Source organism: Balearica regulorum, chromosome 5, assembly GCF_011004875.1.
Source record: "Balearica regulorum gibbericeps isolate bBalReg1 chromosome 5, bBalReg1.pri, whole genome shotgun sequence".
Classification (NCBI taxonomy): Eukaryota; Metazoa; Chordata; class Aves; order Gruiformes; family Gruidae; genus Balearica; species Balearica regulorum.
In genome coordinates this window covers 17,328,155-17,347,841 of record NC_046188.1, presented here as the reverse complement: position 1 = coordinate 17,347,841, position 19,687 = coordinate 17,328,155, and the positions used below count along the sequence as shown (strand labels likewise).

At 48.2% G+C, this 19,687-nt stretch overlaps 1 protein-coding gene across 1 annotated transcript; it reads left to right on the top strand.

The window, feature by feature from the left end:
* The first annotated feature begins 15,789 nt into the window (after window positions 1-15,789).
* Window positions 15,790-17,171, top strand: FAM181A (family with sequence similarity 181 member A). The gene is made up of 2 exons (XM_010299197.2): window positions 15,790-15,904; window positions 16,231-17,171. The coding sequence occupies exon 2, from the start codon at window positions 16,302-16,304 to the stop codon at window positions 17,169-17,171; it is 870 nt and encodes a 289-aa protein (XP_010297499.2). The 5' UTR covers window positions 15,790-15,904; window positions 16,231-16,301.
* Window positions 17,172-19,687: the final 2,516 nt, after the last annotated feature.

The following is a 19,687-nucleotide window of genomic DNA, read 5'->3' as shown; positions in this document are numbered from 1 at the left end:
GTGGACAATATTCCCCCTGCTTTCCTTGCCTTTCATTATTTATGCCTGCCTGATTTGTACCCCTGATGTTTCTGCTATCCATTTATTAAAAAACAGGGAGAGGTTATTTTCCATAATAGCTTTTTCATGTTGCATAGGGTAGAGTGCAAAATGACTGCTTTTTGGATGCGAAAAAAGAAAAATTTCTCTGTTGTCACAAATCACTCTCTGCATTTTACGATACTATATCTCCCCGAGCAGCTGCAGTCTAATGTAGGGATCGCCCTTCTTCAGCAGTATGAATGTGTCCTTAAACAGCTGGAGATAAGCAAATGCAGAGCCTTACTGAGAACACGCTATCGCATTTCCATTGGTAATGAGCAAAACTTCTATGGTACTTTCCATCTGAAATGAGCTTTACTGTAAGCTAAAGATACCAGCAACCAAGAAAAAATGTCATGTCAGGTGGGCAGTGGTTTCCTGAAAGCATGGTGGCTCTTGCCCTTACACATTAGCAATCAAATTCATCCCTGGGATATCTCCATTAGACACAGATGCTTACTTGCACCTACAAGGGATTTTTTTCCTCATTCCTGGAGTTACAACAGAGATGATTTTGAACCAGAGAAAGGTGTAAGGCTGTAAATAGCAGGGGTACTACATGATACGGAGATGCAAGAATTACACAGTTGCTATTTGCAGATACCTCTATTTATTTTTTTTCTTTTTCTTTTGCTTGCTCAAGTTCTGGTTCCTGTGTTTACATGGCAACTTTTGTCAAAGACAACATGCTGTGCAGCAATGCTGCATGAGCAATAGGCTGCATTTGATTTTTCTGCTGTAGGATCAGGGCTTGTGGCAGAGTCTGGATCCAAATGTCTCTTGGAATCAGTGAGTTTCTGAGCTGCTCCCTCAGGCTGCATACAGGCTCCTGTGGATGGCTGTGGCATTGCTCAGTCTTGCAGAGCTCCTGCTCTGGGCAGGGAAAGAGGAGTCCCTTTGGCCACAGCTGGGCTGCAGCATGAGTAAGGCAGGCTGGGTTTGAGCTTCCGGGGATAGAGAAAGGACCCCATGCTCACCTGCCCCAGATTTGCTCTTCATGCAGGAGTTGTTAAGGAAGGAAGGAAAAGATGACTTGGACATCACTGTGCTCCCCTGACACCAGGTCGTTTTGGTAAGAAAAGCTCCTGAATTGGCTTTATTTCCCACTGACTACAGTAATGTTGGTAGCAGCCAAAAAGCCAGCTGGGCATGTAATGATGGCTTCTACCACTTCCTTGCTCTGGATGGCTCTTACATGGAAACAGGGCTGGTTTGCTGGAGCTAGCAACATTGCTTCGTTGAGAACCCACAAGTAATTCTCACTAATGGAAATTCTAATGAGACACATCTTTCCAGCTGTTTTTCCATGCTGAAGCAATACAAAACCACCCTCCACTCAGTCCCTTTTGTAAATGTACCTGTGGTGTTTGGCTCACTGAGATGGATGAAGTGACTGTACAGCCAAACTTTGGGCTACACAACCAACTCCCACAAATGTTGCTGGCCATTTTTCCTTTCTGGGCACTGCAGCACTGGGGCTGGGCTGTGGGCTGACCACACTCTCTGGGCTCTCCAGGTCAGCTGGTGTAGGAAGATGCACCATTAACATCCTCCCTCCCCAATACCCATGCTGTGGGATCAGCCTCCACAGAGATGTGCAACAGGGGGAGTTGAAATGAGGTGTCTGGGTGAAGCTGTTGCTTTTTCTCTTGTGTCAAACTGTCCCCAGTGCCCCACTGCCCCCAGGTCCCCAGGGGGAGAGAGGCACCCCTCAGCGGAGAGGACACAAGTTGATGGCACATTTTTTTTTCATGACCCCATGAGCTAAAATGGAAGGTAATAAAACTGTATCTGGATTTACATGAACAACCCACTCATTGAAACACTTCAGCATTTTCAAAAATCCTGATTAAAAATTTGGACTTCACATCTAGCTCCAAGCAGGCAAGGACTGCAAGTAAGACATTGCCTCTCTCCTCTCACTCTTCTATTGGGAGAATTTTACATAAATTAAAATTAATGCATTTTTTCAACTAGGTCAGTGGAATGTAAATGTTCTGTTCCAGGGAGGATTATACATCGTAACGCAGTTAAGGGGCGTACAGCACAGATCAATCCTGCTGCATTTATCAAAACTGAGCTGTTTAGAGCAGAAAGCAACCAAAGTTTTCCTACCAAATACTTCATTGCAGTATCAGAAGTCTCATGGGGCTGAGGATGGGTATTTGTCTCACTGTTGGGAAATCTCAAAATCTTTGGCTTTTGTCTATGTATCAAACGTGTCCTCAAAGGTGGTCATGAAATCTGTGTGAATAAAATGGGACAGCAGAAGCAGCCCCACCTCATTGCTTTTTAGCTCCAGCGGGAACATGCCTCCTCTGTGTTTGCAAACCAGGCAGAGCAGCTCAAGACTCAGCAGCAAGTTGAGCAAAATTAAATTTGTGCTGCCCCACAAACATGGAGCTTGGCTGCTCCTGCTGCCAGGACCACATCAGGCTGCTGCCAGCTGTGTGCTGCTCTCAACAACTGCCTGCTTTGTTTATGCCTTAGACCCTACAGTGAGCCCTGGATGCAGACACTGTACCACTGAACTAGCGTATCTGAACCCTTGATGGGGTCTGCAAACCAGCAAACAAGAAAGACTGTAATTTTATGTCTCTCTCTGGCTTGAGTTTTCTCCTGGGCCCCAAATCTGCAAGCACATACTGACTCACGTGTACCAAAATGAATGTGTACCTGACTTCAGCCGCACTGGAGAGAGGCTTCAGAGGTAAGCAGGCGTGTGCTGTTTTCAGAACTGGACTGGGGCTTCTGTTTTGATGGGCTCAGTACTGTATATTCTGGTGTAAGAAAAGATGCTGTGACTGAGACCATAATACAACAGCCAGTGGGAAAAAAAATCTCAAAAAAATAACATGGTTTTTTCATAAGGGATGACACTGAATTATGTTAGCTCCCCTTAGAACAACCCCTTCTTTTTTCTAAAAAAACATCATATGTAAATCTTTCTGAGTTGCAGACTTCCTTTTATGAGCATCAAACCAAAATTGCTATGAATGCATAGTAGACCCAAACAGACTTGTAAATAGTAGGTGGAAGGAAACACTATTTTGTTTTTCACACAGTTCCAGTACACCCTTGCCTTGCCTTACACTCCACAATCATACCTAGGATGTATTTTCCCATTACTTCAGACAACAAATGCTCTAGTGAGTGAGATCATAGGTCTCTCTAGTCCAGTATGTCACCTCAGATGACAGCCTTTGTGGATATTTAAGGAAGGACACAAGGACAGGGGAAGTACACAGTGATCTGTACCTGATATCCCCTTCTGGCTTTTGAGAATCAACAGTTTCAGGAGTCCCTGAGCTGCAGGTTGAAGGTGGATTTTTCACCCTAATAACCTTCCCATATGGCATGACTTTGTGTAAGTCTTTTTTAAACTCATTTATACTTTGGCAACAAGTCCCATGGTTTAATGCATCGTGTGGAAAATTCCTTCCTTATGGTTTAGACCTACTGTATGATAACTCAGTTTGTTACTCCTAATTCTTGCATTGGAGAAACACAAATTAACTGCCTCTTTACCTTCTCCATGTCATTGGTGATTTTATACACTTATATCAAGTCCCCTCAGGTAGTTTTCTTTCCAAGCTGAAAAGGTCTAATTTAGTCTTTCCTCAAAAAGAAACTGTTCCAAAACTCTCACCATCCTTGCTACCTGTTCTGTATCTTTTCTAAAGTTATTATCTTAGTGCTCTAATACTGTTTTCTGTTCTATTTTATCATGTTCTCTCATTCAGCAATTCCTACTATCCAGTTTGCCTTTTGTCTGTTGCAGGGCAATAATTGATGTTTTCAGAAACCTCATACCTTAGTTTCAGTTACCCAAGATCTCTTTCTTGAGTGTTGCTATCTAGAGTCTGTCACGCAGATGTATAAGTAGATTTATTTTTTCCCTAAGTGCCTTACTTTGCACTTGTCAATACTAAATTTCATCTGGCACTTCGCTGTCAGTTGGTATTATAAGCTCCTTCTGCAACAGTCAGCTTTAGCTTTGATTATTATGAATAATTTTGTATCATCTGCAAACTTTGCCAGTATTTACCCGCTTTGACACATCACGTACAGAAATGGTGAAAAGCACTGATGCCAGCATAAGCCCTTGGGGCACTCCTCTGGTAAATCTGCCTCCAGTCCAGAGGAAATGTTGCTTTGTTTATTTTGTCATTCAAACAACTACCTATCACATTACTCATCTTTGTTCCTTGGGGTGGAGGCTGTTGTAAGCTCTGCGTTGGTAGCTCAGCAATTTCAGAGTTGAGCTCTTTTAGCACACTTTGTTGAATGCCATCTAGTCCTCATGGTTTGATCCAGCCCAATTTATCCAAGAGGGTCCGTTTTCCACAGGCTGTCTGTGCTTCTCTTTGGCCAATGATGTTCCACCTCACCACCAAAGCTCCAGCTCTGGGAATAATGCAGGCATAATGACTTAGTTTTTTTGAAAATGTCGACCTTTTGCATCTTCCAGCAAAACTAATCCCTAAAAGAGGGACCCTGTACACCTAGGTTAAGCTCTTTTAGACTGAGGGTGATTTTTCCACCCTCAGTCTTGGGGACTCCTTCAGTATCCAAAATTTGAGTTCCATCAGTTACAACTGGAGAACTGTTCTAAATATATCACATTGCAAACCAATTCACATGCTGTTGAGCATGTAACAAAGTGGAGTAATGAATTTCTGAGAACTATTGTCCAAACAAAAGGGTGGTAGGGGGAATGACTGCTGCTAATCAAATGTTAATTTAGTAGAGTCCATCAGAATAAGTCTGTGTTGACATCTGTAGAGTTGCACGTAAACTTGAGCTCATGTGTTGCCCTGAACTGGGACCTATAGCAACACACATATATAGTTATACCTCTTCTTGTAGGTGGGAAGGAGAATCCTAGCAGGACAGCAAGCTGTGTTTTGACCCTTCCTTTTCCCATTTACTTTCAGCGCAGGCAGCTCTATGCTCTACGGATCTTTCTCTGATAAGCAGATGCAGAGCTTTGCTTCAGCCAGGCTGGCAAACTGGTAAGCCACTGGTCTCTTCTAGTTTACTTTGTGCCATCCCTCTGTGCTAGAACAAACAGCAATCGCTAAGCTGAGGATTGCCAAAGCTGAGCCAAAGTATTGCTTGTACTACTCTCTTGGAGGAGGGATCCACACAACAGTGCACTCACTGCTGCCCTTGCAGCCTGACTCCACAATATACTTCATGAAGAAAATAATACAAATTCTGACTGAGTATTTTAGGTATAAAAGCCTCCTCAGATATAAAAGCCTCATCAGATATAAAAGCTTATTAGATTTTGTTGCTAAGGTGCAAATCACATTGCAAGTAATAGACATTTAAGCTACTATTAGAAATAGCCACAAACACTTCTCATCCACCATAAGCCACTGGTTATAGAATTCTGTGAGTGAAGCACTACTTTAAAGCATCATCTATCTAGATTGATTTCTGTAGTTCCCATAATGGATCAGACCAGGCTTCCCAACACCACTGACTGTCAACATGGAGATCTGCACATGCCCAGCAGCTTGATGGACAGATCTAGCTTACGCAACAGTGACAGACTTTCCTGTGTACCAGAAACACTGGGGGCAAAAAGAAAAGAAGAAAAATGATAGACTTGGCATAAGACGTGCAAAAATTCGTTTGGCGACTGTTGTGGTTTAAGCCAGCAGGCAGCTAAAACAACCACAGAGCCTTTTGCTTACTCCCTCTCCCACAGTGGGATGGGGGAGAGAATCGGAAAAAAAAGGTAAAACTTGTGGGTTGAGATAAAGACAGTTTAATACGACAGAAAAGGAAGAGAATAATAATAATAGTAATAATGATAAAAGAATATACAAAACAAGTGATGCACAGCACAATTGCTCACCACCTGCAGACCACTAATGCTCAGCTAGTTCCTGAGCTGTGGTTCGAGCCCCTGGCCAGCTTCCCCCAAGTTATATATTGAGCATGACGTCATGTGGTATGGAATATCCCTTTGACAGTTTGGGTCCACTGTCCTGGCCAAGTCCCCTCCCAGCTTCTTGTGCACCACCAGCCTCCTTGCTGGCAGGGCAGTGTGAGAAGCCAAAAAGTCCTCAACTTGGTGTAAACATTACCTAGCAACAACCAAAATATTAGTGTGTTATCAACATTATTCTCATTCTAAATCCAAAACGCAGCACTATACCCGCTACTAGGAAGAAAACTAACTCTATCATCCCAGCTGAAATCAGGACAGCAACCCAACTTGGACAAGATACTCTTATTGCTATTTATCATAAACAAAAAAAATATTATTTTTGTGTTTTATTGGCATTCTGTCTGCAAAAGATGGTTGAAGAGACTGTATTAGGACCAATAAACATTCTTCTTATTATTATTATTATTTCAGCGTATTGGTCTCCTGTGTTAAGCCTTTTACATTCTGCAGGAGCACATACCAAACCCTGCTGCCTCCTATCAACACTCATGTATAGCCTCCCGGTGGACATAAACACTCTGATATCCCAGACAAGCAGAGTGCTTATCTGCTCCAAGTACCCAGATCCTGTGTTTTTAATGGAAAATTCATGGGGGAACCTAATTTGGCACCTGTAGAAATCCATGCCCAGCTCAAATTTGGCTTCAGTGGAAGTAATGACCCCAGAACTGCTGTAGCAAAAACCCAAGCTCCAGCAGAGACTGATTCTGATCACTGATGCTTCGCTTACTACTGGCTTTGTGATTTATTCAATTTCTTCACTGAAATACATATTGCAGATCTCATTTTACTGTGAAACTCTTCCTGATGCTTTATGAATGCAGGTTTGGTTCCAAAGAACTGGATTTGAGCATCTGCAAGATGTTGAGCACACTCAGGCACCATTGAACTGAGGAAGTGTTGAGGCTGCTCAGGCTTTTGCTCAGGCATCTTTGAAGCTTTTGCTTGTATAAGGAACTCCTGAACACAGAGGCTCCTTTATTTGCCTGCAGTAGCTTCTCCTACTGTGCATCCTTTAAGCAGCAGTACTGTGCCAGGAGGGCACCTCCCAAACGCACTCCAGCATCACAGTGTAAAAGGTGAGAAGAAAGTAAGGGAATTTGCCCCAGTAGATTTGTTATACATAACAATTAAAACCCTGATGTTGGCTTTTCTGGCCAGAGTAATAGTGTTTCTTTGGCTGCAGCTGCCCAGACAGGGAGCAGCACTGGGAGGATCATCGCGAAGAGAAAACAGCGCAAAGCTGCGCGAGCCGGGGTCAGAGCCGGGGGCAGAGCCGGGGGTAGAGCCGGGGGCAGAGCCGGGGGCAGAACCGGGGAGCAGAGCCGGGGGGCAGAGCCGGGGGTAGAGCCGGGGGCAGAGCCGGGGGTAGAGCCGGGGGTAGAGCCGGGGGGCAGAGCCGGGGGTCAGAGCCGGGGGCAAAACCGGGGGCAGAGCCGGGGGTAGAGCCGGGGTCAGAGCCGGGGGCAGAGCCGGGGGTAGAGCCGGGGGGCAGAGCCGGGGGTCAGAGCCGGGGGCAGAACCGGGGGGCAGAGCCGGGGGCAGAACCGGGGAGCAGAGCCGGGGGGCAGCGCCGGGGGCAGAGCCGGGGGGCAGAGCCGGGGGTAGAGCCGGGGGCAGAGCCGGGGGGCAGAGCCGGGGGGCAGAGCCGGGGGTAGAGCCGGGGGCAGAGCCGGGGGGCAGCGCCGGGGGTAGAGCCGGGGGTCAGAGCCGGGGGGCAGAGCCGGGGGCAGAACCGGGGAGCAGAGCCGGGGGGCAGAGCCGGGGGTAGAGCCGGGGGCAGAGCCGGGGGTAGAGCCGGTGACAGAACCGGGGGCAGAGCCGGGGAGCAGAGCCAGGGGCAAAACCGGGGGCAGAGCCGGGGACAGAACTGGGGGTAGAGCCGGGGGGCAGAGCCGGGGAGCAGAGCCGGGGGTAGAGCCGGGGAGCAGAGCCGGGGAGCAGAGCCGGGGGCAGAGCAGGGAAGCAGAACCGGGGTCAGAGCAGGGGGCAGAGCCGGGCCCAGCCGGGCTCCCACACTGCGCTCTAGCGGCACCTCCGCGCCAGGGCCCGGGCTCGGGGTCACCCAGAGCCGGCAGCCTCCCGCCTGCCCCCAGGTCTCTGGGGGGGCCGAGGGAAATGGCCCTTAAGAACACAGCAGCCATGCTTACGCTGGTGGCATGTGAATCTTGCTGTAAAACCAGGTTGGGAGTCAGTGCCTCCCGTCCTGAAAAGCCACGCTCCTGCCCTCACCTGGAGCTGGTTTATGGGGACATGAGTACTGCTGCCTCCAGCTCTGCGGCTTTGCGGTACAAATACCATCAGTGCAGCCACCGGAAAGGCACATGGATGCCCATAGCAGAGGCACGCAGCAGAGAGGTGTTTTCGTGTTAGCACAGCCCGTGAATCAACTGCATCACGCCGAGAGGCAGACCCTGGCACGCCAGCTCAGCCCCAAGGTGCTCAGCGCAAGAGTGCACACTTGGGCACTGTCAGTGCAGTGGGGACGGCAGCAGCCAGCACTGCAGAGAAGCACCTGTTTCTCCTGTCCATCTGATAACCACTGCCTGTCCTGGGGAGGTTTCTCCCATCTTGCAGAGAAGTGGGCCCTGCAAGGCTCCTTGTGCCCAGGATTCTCGGCAAGCGCTTTTCACATTTCCTGCCACTCATCCCCCAGGGACCCTTCTAGGGGTTCCTGTGTGACCCTAAGCAGCAGCTGCAGATCCTTGTCACCTTTCAACGCTCCTTTGAAGCATAAAGACAAATTTGGAGAAGGACATTTCCAAAAGTGGGATGGAGGGAGGACACTGAACTTGGTACAGGCTGGTGCTACTTTGCCTACAGCAAAGGTGGCTGAATTCCTCAAACTATTAATAGAGCTAAAGGTATGAGTCAAGACAACAGACAGCATGGAGAAGATATAGAAGTCTCTCTAGAGCTTTTGCTAGGTCTTCTACATGGATAATTCACACAGCTAGGCTTGACATTGAGCCTTCATCCTAGCATCCCTCAGGAAGAGACACTTGGGGCGGGAAGAGCTCCCTGGTAGCTGCTGTATCACAAGGCCACTGGGAGAGAGGAGCTGAAGTAGTCTGAAGATCTTGCCCAAGAAGAAGGATGTATGTAGTTCATCAGTTATTTCTAGTCTTCATTATAGGTTTGAAAGGTTTGACAATAATGGCCCATGTTATTTTGTTAGTTTTCTCAGCAGAGAGAAACTAAAATAATAGGGGTGTTTTGGCTTTTATTTTCTTTATACAAATGTTGTGTGTGAAGTACTTCAAACAAGGTGTGGGTCACAGGGCTGTTTGTGCTGCACAAACACAGTCTGAGCCAGGACTGCAGTGCCACAGAAACACAGTATGTTACAGCCTCTGTGGCCCATCAATGCGAGGACAGGAAGGAGATCAAAGACACCCTTCTTGCTCAAACACTACCTTGCTCACCCTCCATGGGGATGGCAAAGGCACTTTTAAGCAAAGCTCTGCCTCTCTAAACTCCCCCTCTGCTGAGCTGATGCATCAGCAGGTCTGTGGATGATGCTCTCCCACCAGTCAAACCAAAGCTCTTGCCCTGCTCTGCACTCCGTGGGGCATTTTAGCAGCGCTGGTGGGCAGATGCCATGTCTGGAAATGCAACAACAGAAACAGGCAGAAGGAAATGTAGGGGTATAACCACACACTGACGCCTTGCTAGATAGCTGCCCACCTGCAGCCTCATGGCCAGACCGTCACAGGGGTCCAGCTAAAGGCAGTACTGCTTGGGGCTGCCTGCACCTTGTCCCGCCACCAAGGGCTGTCCAGCTGCAGGTGCAGCCCTGGCCGGGCTGCGGGGCAGAGGCATGTCCCTGGTAAGGAAATGCAGGTGCAGGAGTGACAGGGGTGTGTTTCTGGCTGCACTCGAATTGGAGAGCCTGGCACTGATTTCACTGCAAAAACGCCCACATGGAAAATCCCTGTCCAAGACAGCGGAGCTGGGAACAGGACTGTGAGCCCGGCCAAAATGTGGGCATGAGGAGCACTACTGTTCTGGTCTGGCATGGCTCTTCTGTACTGTAGGCTCTAGATCCAGACTCATTCACTGTCCAGAGCTCACTGTACATTTCTTTTCTTGCAGCTTTTAAGAGGTCTTCACCTTTTCAGATGCTCACATTCATGTCTGTATTTTTTAATCCTTTTTGCAGCACTATTTTTCATCAACAGAAGCTCCATGTAGAGTTTGGCACTGAATTCATCACTGATCTTTAAATACTTAAGTACTCCAGAATTATGTAAAGAAACCTATATTTGGCCCTGCTGCTGCTTCTCACTGCATACCTGCTGTGTGGAGAGGCAGGATTTAAACCTCCAGAAGGACCAAACCAAGGCCGGGATCATTTTTAAACACAGAGGCAGTGAAAGGCAAGATGGGCTTTGATCATGCCTAATTATGGAGTATACTGGATACGTGGATACAATATTGCCATGGGTATTTTTTTCTGCCCAGAAAACCAAAATTTTCCTTAAAGAAACAGCTGTGTCCTGCCTGCAGCCTGCAGAAGAATGGCATTAGTCACGTGCAGTCCAACACGTAGCACAATTGTAAAGTTCGCTGTATGAGACTGACAGGAGCTATTCATATCGGCCCCCTCCACCATCTGCCTGAATGGCAGGCTGCTGGGCAGCAGCGGCCCCCCCTCGCCGCCTCTGCGCGGCCTCAGCACTTAGTGCCTGCTCAAAGTCTGTCCCCAAGTGCAGAAAATCGGGGATTGAAAGCAAAGAGAGGATGTCACTCAGGTCAAAGCAGATTGTCAAGAGGAAAAAAAAAGGGGGGGGGGCAGGGGGGAAGACTCAAAGCTACGTCTGGTGGGAGTGCTAGGTTGCTCTTCTTCTGGGAGCAGAGGTGTTGGCTTCAACAAGGAGATGAGGAGGGAGAGCAAAGGGGACGGACTGGACAGCACAAGTCTGGGGAGAAATCCCATATTCTCCCTCCTTTTTCCCTTCCTGAGCTTAGAGGACTCAGCTCCAGGGCAGGACCCAGCTGTGTGAGGGTCAGTGCCAGGGCGAGATGTCCCTCCTGCTGTCTGTAGTGCCTGCATGCTGGGATGCAGGAAGGAAGGCCAAGGGCTTAGGTGCACCCCTGTGCACACACTGTCAGACATCCCTTGGGGGCTGGTGGCAGGGACCACTGACCTGCAACCATGGTCACCATTTGGCTGTCCCAGATGTCCTTCAGGTCCTCAAACTGCTAGCTTGGCCCACATCAGTTTTTTCACAGATGAATTTCATCCTCAGAAATATTTATGAAGGTAACTTAGAAGTTTTTCTGCCTTTCAGAATGAATCCGTAGGTTCTGGGATGGGCAGGCTCACATCCCAGGCTGGGGCCATGCTATGAGTCCAGAAGACAGCCTGTTTGGAGGTCTGAACACCATCAGTGCCCCTCATTGGGTTATGTCCTACAGGACCCATTCTGGAGCCCAGGAAGGTCCAACTAGCATTTTTATGCCATCAGTGCATCATTAACATCCCTTCAGTCACTGTCAATAAGAAATCTAAAATCAGGACCCCTGAGGAAGAGCTTTCATGGTCTTCCTCCATCCCAATACTTCTCTCCAGGCCAATACTTCTGGTTTCACCATGAGCCATCATCACCTCCCCTCAGGCTCCTGGCTTTCCTCAAAACCCTTGTCCTTACCTCCCTGCTCCCTCATTTTCCAAGTGCAAAGGCAGAGCTGAAACTTAGGAGAGCGCAGGTGAGTGAAAAGATACCATACAACTGAAATGTCTTTGCTTTTATCTGCCTTTACTGGACAAAAGAAAGGGGCGATTCACAGGTGGGCCATCTGGGAATTTCCCAGTTTATTTTCTTACCATGTTTCAAACCAGTTGGATTTGAAAATCCTTTTGCTTCAAAGTGCACATTCACTAGGCTCAACAAGGAGTCACACGATTGTGACCCAAATGGAGAAAAATAGTTGAAATTTTCCACAAAATAATGTCCTCTCCTCTCCTTTCCAAGACAAACAAGCAAAACCTCTAAGGAATTTCTAAAGAAAATCTTTTGACAATTGTTAAGCAGCCTTATTTTTAAGTAAAAATCTGAAAGTTGGTGGGGGTTTGTTGTTGTTGTGGTTTTTTTTTTTTTTAATTAATGGAGATTGCCTAGTTTTAACATCCATGGGGAAGAGATGATAACAGCACTTACCATTACAGTCATGTACCTCAGACAAACAGATATTTACCCCAAATCAGGGAAGGCAAGAAGCCACCAAGAGCTGATTTCAGTCTGGGTTTCCCAGAAAGCGTACCATGCGATACGCAGAGTTACTACCCTGACAGTGGAGTGAACCCTGTGACAGCACCTATTTCTCTGGCTGGGGTGGAGAAAAAGCTCTGTTTTAGGGGAGGAAAAATAATTTCGAGTAAACTAGTGTTAAAACAGTGACTTCTGTATCATCTCTGTACTGCTCAACTGTTCACTGAGCTGCTCTTAGCTTTACAGACCATTAAAATAACAGCAGTGATTTAGGTGTTCATGTTGTTTGAACTGCTCAGGGCACTTATGGCAGAGGGATCCCTACCCCAGTTAATGGTGTGCGGTTGGTGGGTCTGTGCGCATGATGCTGGAATACCTTTGCTGAATGGGCCTCTCAGCCTGGAAATAAGCTGTGGGAGTTTTTGGTGTAGAAGTGGCTAAAGATTGACATCACTTACAGTGAGTGACACTTTAAAAACACATCCCAGGTATTTTCATGTAAGAAAATCTTCTTTTCTCTCTCCTTTATTCAGTCTTGAAGGAAATACTGCATGTTTAGGAGAGGCCTGGCTCTGGTTTTGAAGTGAATAGATTTATTCTTGTGCTTTACTTAAAGGAGTTAGAAAACTTCACATACCAAAAATTCCCAAGAAGACAGCTGTCAGGGGGTGACATGTCGGATATGAAGTGGCTCTCCAGCTGGTCCCTGTCTGCATGCTGGGAAGGCATGTGGAGACATTTTTTCAATTGCTGTACTAGTTTGACACGTTCACAGTGGAAAATGATGTATCATTCTTGAACCTTTGGTTGGTGGACACTTCAAAGTGCATTGGATCCTCAGAGAGGAGTGCCCTATTGTTAATTGTTCCTTTCACATGTACATTGGGATGAACATGGCGAGAGCAGCGAGGAACAAAAGGGCTCCGGTGGCCTCTTAGAGAAAACCCTGTGCAGCTCAACCTGAGTCTGACCTTGAAAGGGTGGGTTGCTCTGGTTTTTAAATCCTGCTCGGTTCATTCCCCTCTGGCTCCCCACTGTTACCCAGCTGCAGGGGAATGGGATGCCAGAGCAGTGCGCACAGCGGGGCATGGGGAGCCCCTCCGCTGCTGCTGTGTCATGCCCAAGGAGCTGCATCCCGGGCGAACGTCCCTCCAGGAGGGGACTGGCACAGCAGGAGTCTGGGGGCTTGGAGAGGGCTTCTGCAATGGGTGTGTTGGAGGGGTGCCAGGTTTCCCTTATCCTCTGGTAAGCAGGTGAACTATATCCTCCCTCCTCAGTCTAACTGACCCACTAGCCCTCAGTCTCAGAGCACAGCCCAGGGGTCTTGAGCCGCTGTGATGGGATATGGGGTCTCATAATACATGGCATGAGTTTCCCAGGCCTCTGAAGACACAGTTCATTAACATCCTGAGATAATTTTTTGCTCCCAGGCACCTGTCCCACATCTCTCTGTCTCTCCCTCTCACCCCCTTGGGCAACCAGCTAGCTTTATCAGAAGATTGCACTGTGCAACATGGTGTCCAGGTTGGGTTCAAATGCTCAAGCATTTTGAGGAGGCAGTTTGTTCCTGCAAACAGAGATGTGATCCCTTAGAGTGCATCTCTTTCAACGAGCTCAACAAAACCCTTCTCTGTAGCCTCAGCTGCACAGAAGGATCTGTGTCGGGTCACAGAGAGGCCAGGCCCCAGCTAGCACATCCTGAAATAGATGCTCAAGCAGGTGACTGGAAATTGCTCCCCCCCCCCCGCCCCAATGATCCAAATGGAGAAGATTGACAGAGATTTGCATGCAGACATGAGGCAGATGGTAGAGGGTGCAGGCAGGGCTAGCTGCCCAAGGTCTCCCAGGGAATGAACTGCTTCTGAAATAGAAACTGGGAGGAGAGTCACATCTGCAGTGGCAAATCAGCCACACTATTACAGCCCGCTGTGGTACCAAAGGCTCTGTAGCACTTTCTACTGCAGGATGTCCTGGCCCTGGGGTCTCCCTAGACCTGAAACACCTGAGCTGGAGTGCTGGCATCTGTAGTGTAGTCCCAGTGTAGTTGTCCCTGTCTGGATCTTGTCCTTCTGCACGGAAAATTAGAGTAATAGAAATACAGTAAAATAACTGTAAAACGTAGCTGTTTTCAACACTCAATTCTCAGGCCTTTGATGCTTCACATCAGTGAGGTAGATTTTACTTGCAAAACAGCTTGGACTTCAGTCCCTGCTTTCCCCAAGGCATGTGTGTGTGTTTGGTCCAGAGCTGGCAGCATCTCCTTGAAGGTGGGTTCGCAAGTCCTGTACCCCTCTCCACTATTCCCATCCCCAGGGCACTGCAGGCTGGAGAGCTGGAGCTGTGCTGCTCTGGCTGTGGGAGGCAGTGGGTCCTGGGCTGGCACACAGGCGGCCGCCAGCTCTGTGTCCTCAGTGTGTCCGGTGCACACTGAGGGCAGCCCTTCTGCTCTCCTCTTCCTCCAGCTCTTGGTTTTACCGTGCTATTAAGTTATTGCCACCCCTTAGGGACAAGCCTGCGAGAAGGCGGAGGGCTCGCATAACTCTGGATCAGTAAAGGAAGCAGCTCAATTAGCATTTCACACGCCTTTTCTTCCCTCTCTTCTTACCTTCCCTGCAGCGGGCATGCTTTCCCCTTAAAGGATTGTCCTGTTTCTGCTCCTTGCCAGCGTTGGCAGGGTGACAGTAGTCGAGTGTGCAAACTTGTGCTATTGTCCCCAGGCCAGGGGGAGTCATGGAGACCCACTAATATGACACAGGAAAATGTTTGCTGATGGCAATTCTATGGGCTTTGTCTAACTCTTTCTCCATCATGACGACTCGATTTAAGTCTCTAACTGTTTGACTACAGATGCAAGAGTACTATCCAACTCCATCCTTTTGTCCGGGTAGTTTGAATGGGTAATTCAGCTTTTGTGTAACTCAATTGAGGGGGCAAACATAAAGACAAGATTCTTGAGCGCTCAAGCTCCCTTTCCATGGATATCTGCACATCTCTTTAGAGATCCATTCCTTTCCTACCTTTTTCTGACATCATCCTCCCCTTAAAAAAAAAAAAAAAAAAAAAAAGGCTGTGATGGGGAACAGTTAAAAGTAGGCTAGCCCTGTCCGCCGTATTACATTGTCCTGTGCCAATGAAGCATGGTTAGTATCAGCCCCCAGACAGCTTCGGGGAGTGCGGAGGAAAGGGTGCCTAAACTTTCCTAACTCATCCTCAGCATTTTAACTTTGGATTGGGTCATTTTTTAAAAAGAAAGGCCTCGGTAGGGGTGAAGAGGATAGTGGAGAATGGTAGAAATCGCGGGGACATGATTGTATTTATTAGCTGTCTTTCTCTGGCTGTCCCCATGGCGACAATTTGTGATGGCAAAGAATGCAAGGAGGGGAGGCTGATGCCTGATTGGGATGCTTTGTATTTGGCAAAGTGGCTTCTGATTGGCCTGGGAGAGCCCCGAACTCGTCGGAGTCGATATTCATTCAGCTTGCTCAAGTGCTTGCTAAACTGCGTCCAAACACTGGCGGGCCCCGGCTGCCTCTGCCGAGGTTGGCGGTGTGTAACCTGCCTAACGAGATTAGCGGGAAAGGGGCTCTTCTCCGTAGCGACGCCGCAGCCGCCAGCGCTGGTGAGAAAAGCCGCCGCGCGCCGGGTGAGTGTCCACACTTGCTTACAGGGAGGCGGGAGCGGCCGTCCCAGCGTCTTTCCACCTAAGCGCTATCTAACAAGATTAGGCTCCGGGCTGGCCAGCATTCTTGAGCCAGTCCCCGTGCTGGTGTGTGCCGGGGCAGTGGTGCGGGGTGGTGGGCTGCGGGCATGCGGCAGCTCCGCTGGGAGTTTGCCGGCATGGAGGCGAGCTGATGGGCAATTGTTTGCATGGCTGAGAAGTTTGACATGTCCCCCCACCCTCCCTCCACTTGCTTGGTGCTGTTTGAACCCAGGCTTCCTGCTCGTAAGTCTGCCTGTCATGTTTCACAGGTTTGCCAAGGTTTGTTCAAAGGTGGATTATAAACTTTTCATGGGAAACTCTGCACGGCGCATCCAGTGAGATGGCATCAGACAGCGAGGTAAAAACCCTACTGAACTTCGTCAACCTGGCCTCCAGTGACATCAAAGCAGCTCTGGATAAATCGGCCCCTTGTCGTCGGTCAGTTGACCACAGAAAATACTTGCAGAAGCAGCTCAAGCGGTTTTCTCAGAAGTACTCACGGATCCCACGGTGCCACCCCAGCAAACCCTCCGAGACCGGCTGGCGCAGGGGGATGGAGGACCGGGGCCGTGGCCCCCAGCCTGAGGTCCCCAATCCTGGCCCCCACAGTGGGGCTGCCACTGAGAAGGTGCTGCGGACAGCCGAGGTGGAGGAGGGCCTCACTGGGGAACTCGTTTTGCAGGAGCAAAACCCTGAGGCCGGCAGGCCGGACCAGGTGCCCATGAGGAAGCGACAGCTCCCTGCCTCATTCTGGGAAGAGCCACGGCCAGCCCCGAGCCTGCCAGCCAGGGCCTTTCCCACTGGTGCTGAGGGGCTCCCATCCCCCAGAGACCCTCCTCCCTACGAGGGGAAGAAAAGCAAACGGAGCTCAGACACCGCTGGCCCAGAGAGCCCCCCTGAGCCTGCCCCACATGCTGGGGAGAAGGACCCTGCTGGGGTCCTCTCGGGCCGGGTGGGTGTCTGGACCTGCTGCCCCTTCCCCTGCCCTGGCCCAGGGGTGTACCAGCCCCCAGGCACGCTGCCCCCATCGCCCTTCCCGGGGCTGGGGCTGTGGAGGAAGAGTGCAGCCACGCTGCCGGTAGAGGTGCCGCACTTCTGCAAGGAGGCTGATGGCATGGGGCAGAAACTCTACAGGCCCGTGGTTTTGAAACCCATCCCCACCAAGCCTGCCATCCCCCCACCAATTTTCAATGTTTTTGGCTATCTTTAGCCAAGGGGGTATCAGAGTCGTGCTGAACATGACAGCTCCTGAGAGTGAATTGAAATGCCCAGTCAGGCACCGGGCACGAGCTGCTGGCAGTGTGGAGCAGCAGGGGGAAGGAGGCCGGCGGTCGCAACCCCTTCCACTTGGGCGGGCTGGAGCGAATTAGTAACTGTCGGGAAGCTACTCGGGCTCCACTCTGCTCTCACTACACGGGTGTAAATCAGGAATAAGCCTTATGAAGCCGGTGGCACAGAGTATGAGGCAAACCAGGGCTCTTTCATCAATGCGCATTGTCTGAACCGCTGTGAACGGGGCTGCGGGCCATTCATAGCTGCACTTGTAACACCTAGGAGACCTCCTCCATGTGGGAACATCTTTCCGGGGTTGCCCTGCGGCAGCAGCAGCAGCGAAATGAAATGAATTAAACCCATTCAAAGAGTTTTTGTACTTTAAAGTAATTCCAGAGAAGTCAAGATATTCAGGTCACTTCCTTTTGCGTGCAAGAGACTGGAAGGACAGTATTTAATGTAGAAAACATGCTTGTGAATTCATTTAAACTCTTCTTGTATGTAAATACTGAGAGAATTAAAAGAAAAAATAAGGGAAGAAAGGAGGTAATTTTATTTTGGTGATTCTGCAAATGCACTCTGGTTATTTTTGCCCCACTGGGTAGACACAGGTCTGATTTGCAACTGGTGGGTAGATATGAGGGCAGAAATCAAAAGTAATTCTTCTGAGGATGGGAAATGCGCTAGCGTTAAGCTGCTGCAAACAGAAGCAGAATGAATTTCCACATCAGGAATTGTTCTGCATCAGCAGAACAAATGAGAAATTGTTTAATTAGTTGAATACAAACCCATAAAATATGATAGAAGAAAAAAGTGTATAGAATAGCCTGCCTTGATTTCTGGCTCACAGACATCATTTATTTTGCCTGATTTTAAGATGCTATCACAAGACTTGGCAGCAAATGATTTGCCCAGTATTTTCCCAATTATTTTAACGAAGTGGCTTTAGAGAAGTTAATAGGGGATTTTTTAAAATTAGATTTCTCTTAAACCCATGGAGAAACTAGTGCTAAAGCATGGAACATGGGATCTGAAAGGTTTACTATTGCAGGCCTACATATCTATTCAGTTATACTGGAGTATATCACAGGTCAAGAGAAGTGTATTACCAGGGGGTGGGAGGGGGTGGGCAGGAAGGGCCAGAGAATGGATACCTGTGATCTCCCAGGGCCTGAACCTGCTCTCAATGAAGCAAATGGAACTTCTCCCAGGATTCAACAAAAAGTGGCCTTGAACGGCTTAGTCTCTGGCTACTGTAGCTCTCTGTGACTCTTGGTATCTCCAAAAGGGGAAAAACAGGCAATGCTTCTTTCAAGCACATTGTAGTCATTAAAAAAATGATCATCTTAAGCCACCGTAGAGTATCATTTTGGATCTTCTGATGGGCTTGATGTTATGTAACCAGGTTGCAACTTTCGTTAGGATATAAACTACTCTCAGTAACTCATTCTTTCCCCAAACCTCACAGCATATCCCATCAATGGGATGTTTTTATGGAAACAATAGCTGTAATGTGTTCATGTAGCAGGCCAAAAGTAGAAACGGAGATGGCTTTCATTACTTTCTCCCTGCTACCAGTACTTTACATATATATATCTATCTATATCTATCTCAAGCCTGTGTAGACTACTTCTATAGAAGAGACAGCAAGAAATGGCTTTGGTAGCACATACCTGCAACTACATGCAAGATGCAAGGTGGTAAAGAGCTGATTTAAGGGTTAAAGACATCAGGTTAGCTCTTGATTCAGAAGTGAAGATATGAATATACTTAGATGTCTTTCCCTTTTTGTCTTTTTGGAAAAAACATCCATGAGGAGACTCTGTCCCTTTCCATGAGGAGACTCTAACAGAAATCAGAGGAAGCACCCCCATTTAAATTAATGGGAGGAGAACTATAGCTCTTAATTTGCAGAACTGTAGGCAAGGGATTTTTTACATGGAAATAGGAGCGCTTTCTCACACCAACAGCTCTGTGTCACTGTTGCAATCCAGATGAAGCCAGATGCTGAACTCTGTCTCAGTGCTGTCAATGCACAGCAGCCTCCTCGGCATTTTTCTGGATTTCCATCTGGGTGACCAGAGGAGGTTGTAGAATGAACCGCAGGTATTGCAGTGATTGCTGTGGATGAGCGTTCCTGCTTCAGTTCAGGAGGGAAAACTGAAAGTGCTGCATATCACACTAGAATATAGATTTCTATCAAAGTTAAAATACTTGGCAAAATGGGTAGCCTTTGCAGAAATTTTATTTCTGAAGAAATTCAGAAAAAGAGTTAAAATCAAGTTTCTACCTTTTGGATATTAAATTCTTTGTTTTGTTTTTCTTTTTCTTTGTTTAAACTGTTTCTTATTTGAATGTGTGTTTCTGTACATTTTCCATGTAGTAGAATAGCATGTTTTTAAGTTACAATGAAGGATTGAACCAGACCATTCCGAGTAACCTCCAACACACAGA

Bases quoted from the DNA above. Each gene is read 5' to 3' on its own strand.
- FAM181A (XM_010299197.2), top strand. From the start codon at position 16,302: ATGGCATCAGACAGCGAGGTAAAAACCCTACTGAACTTCGTCAACCTG.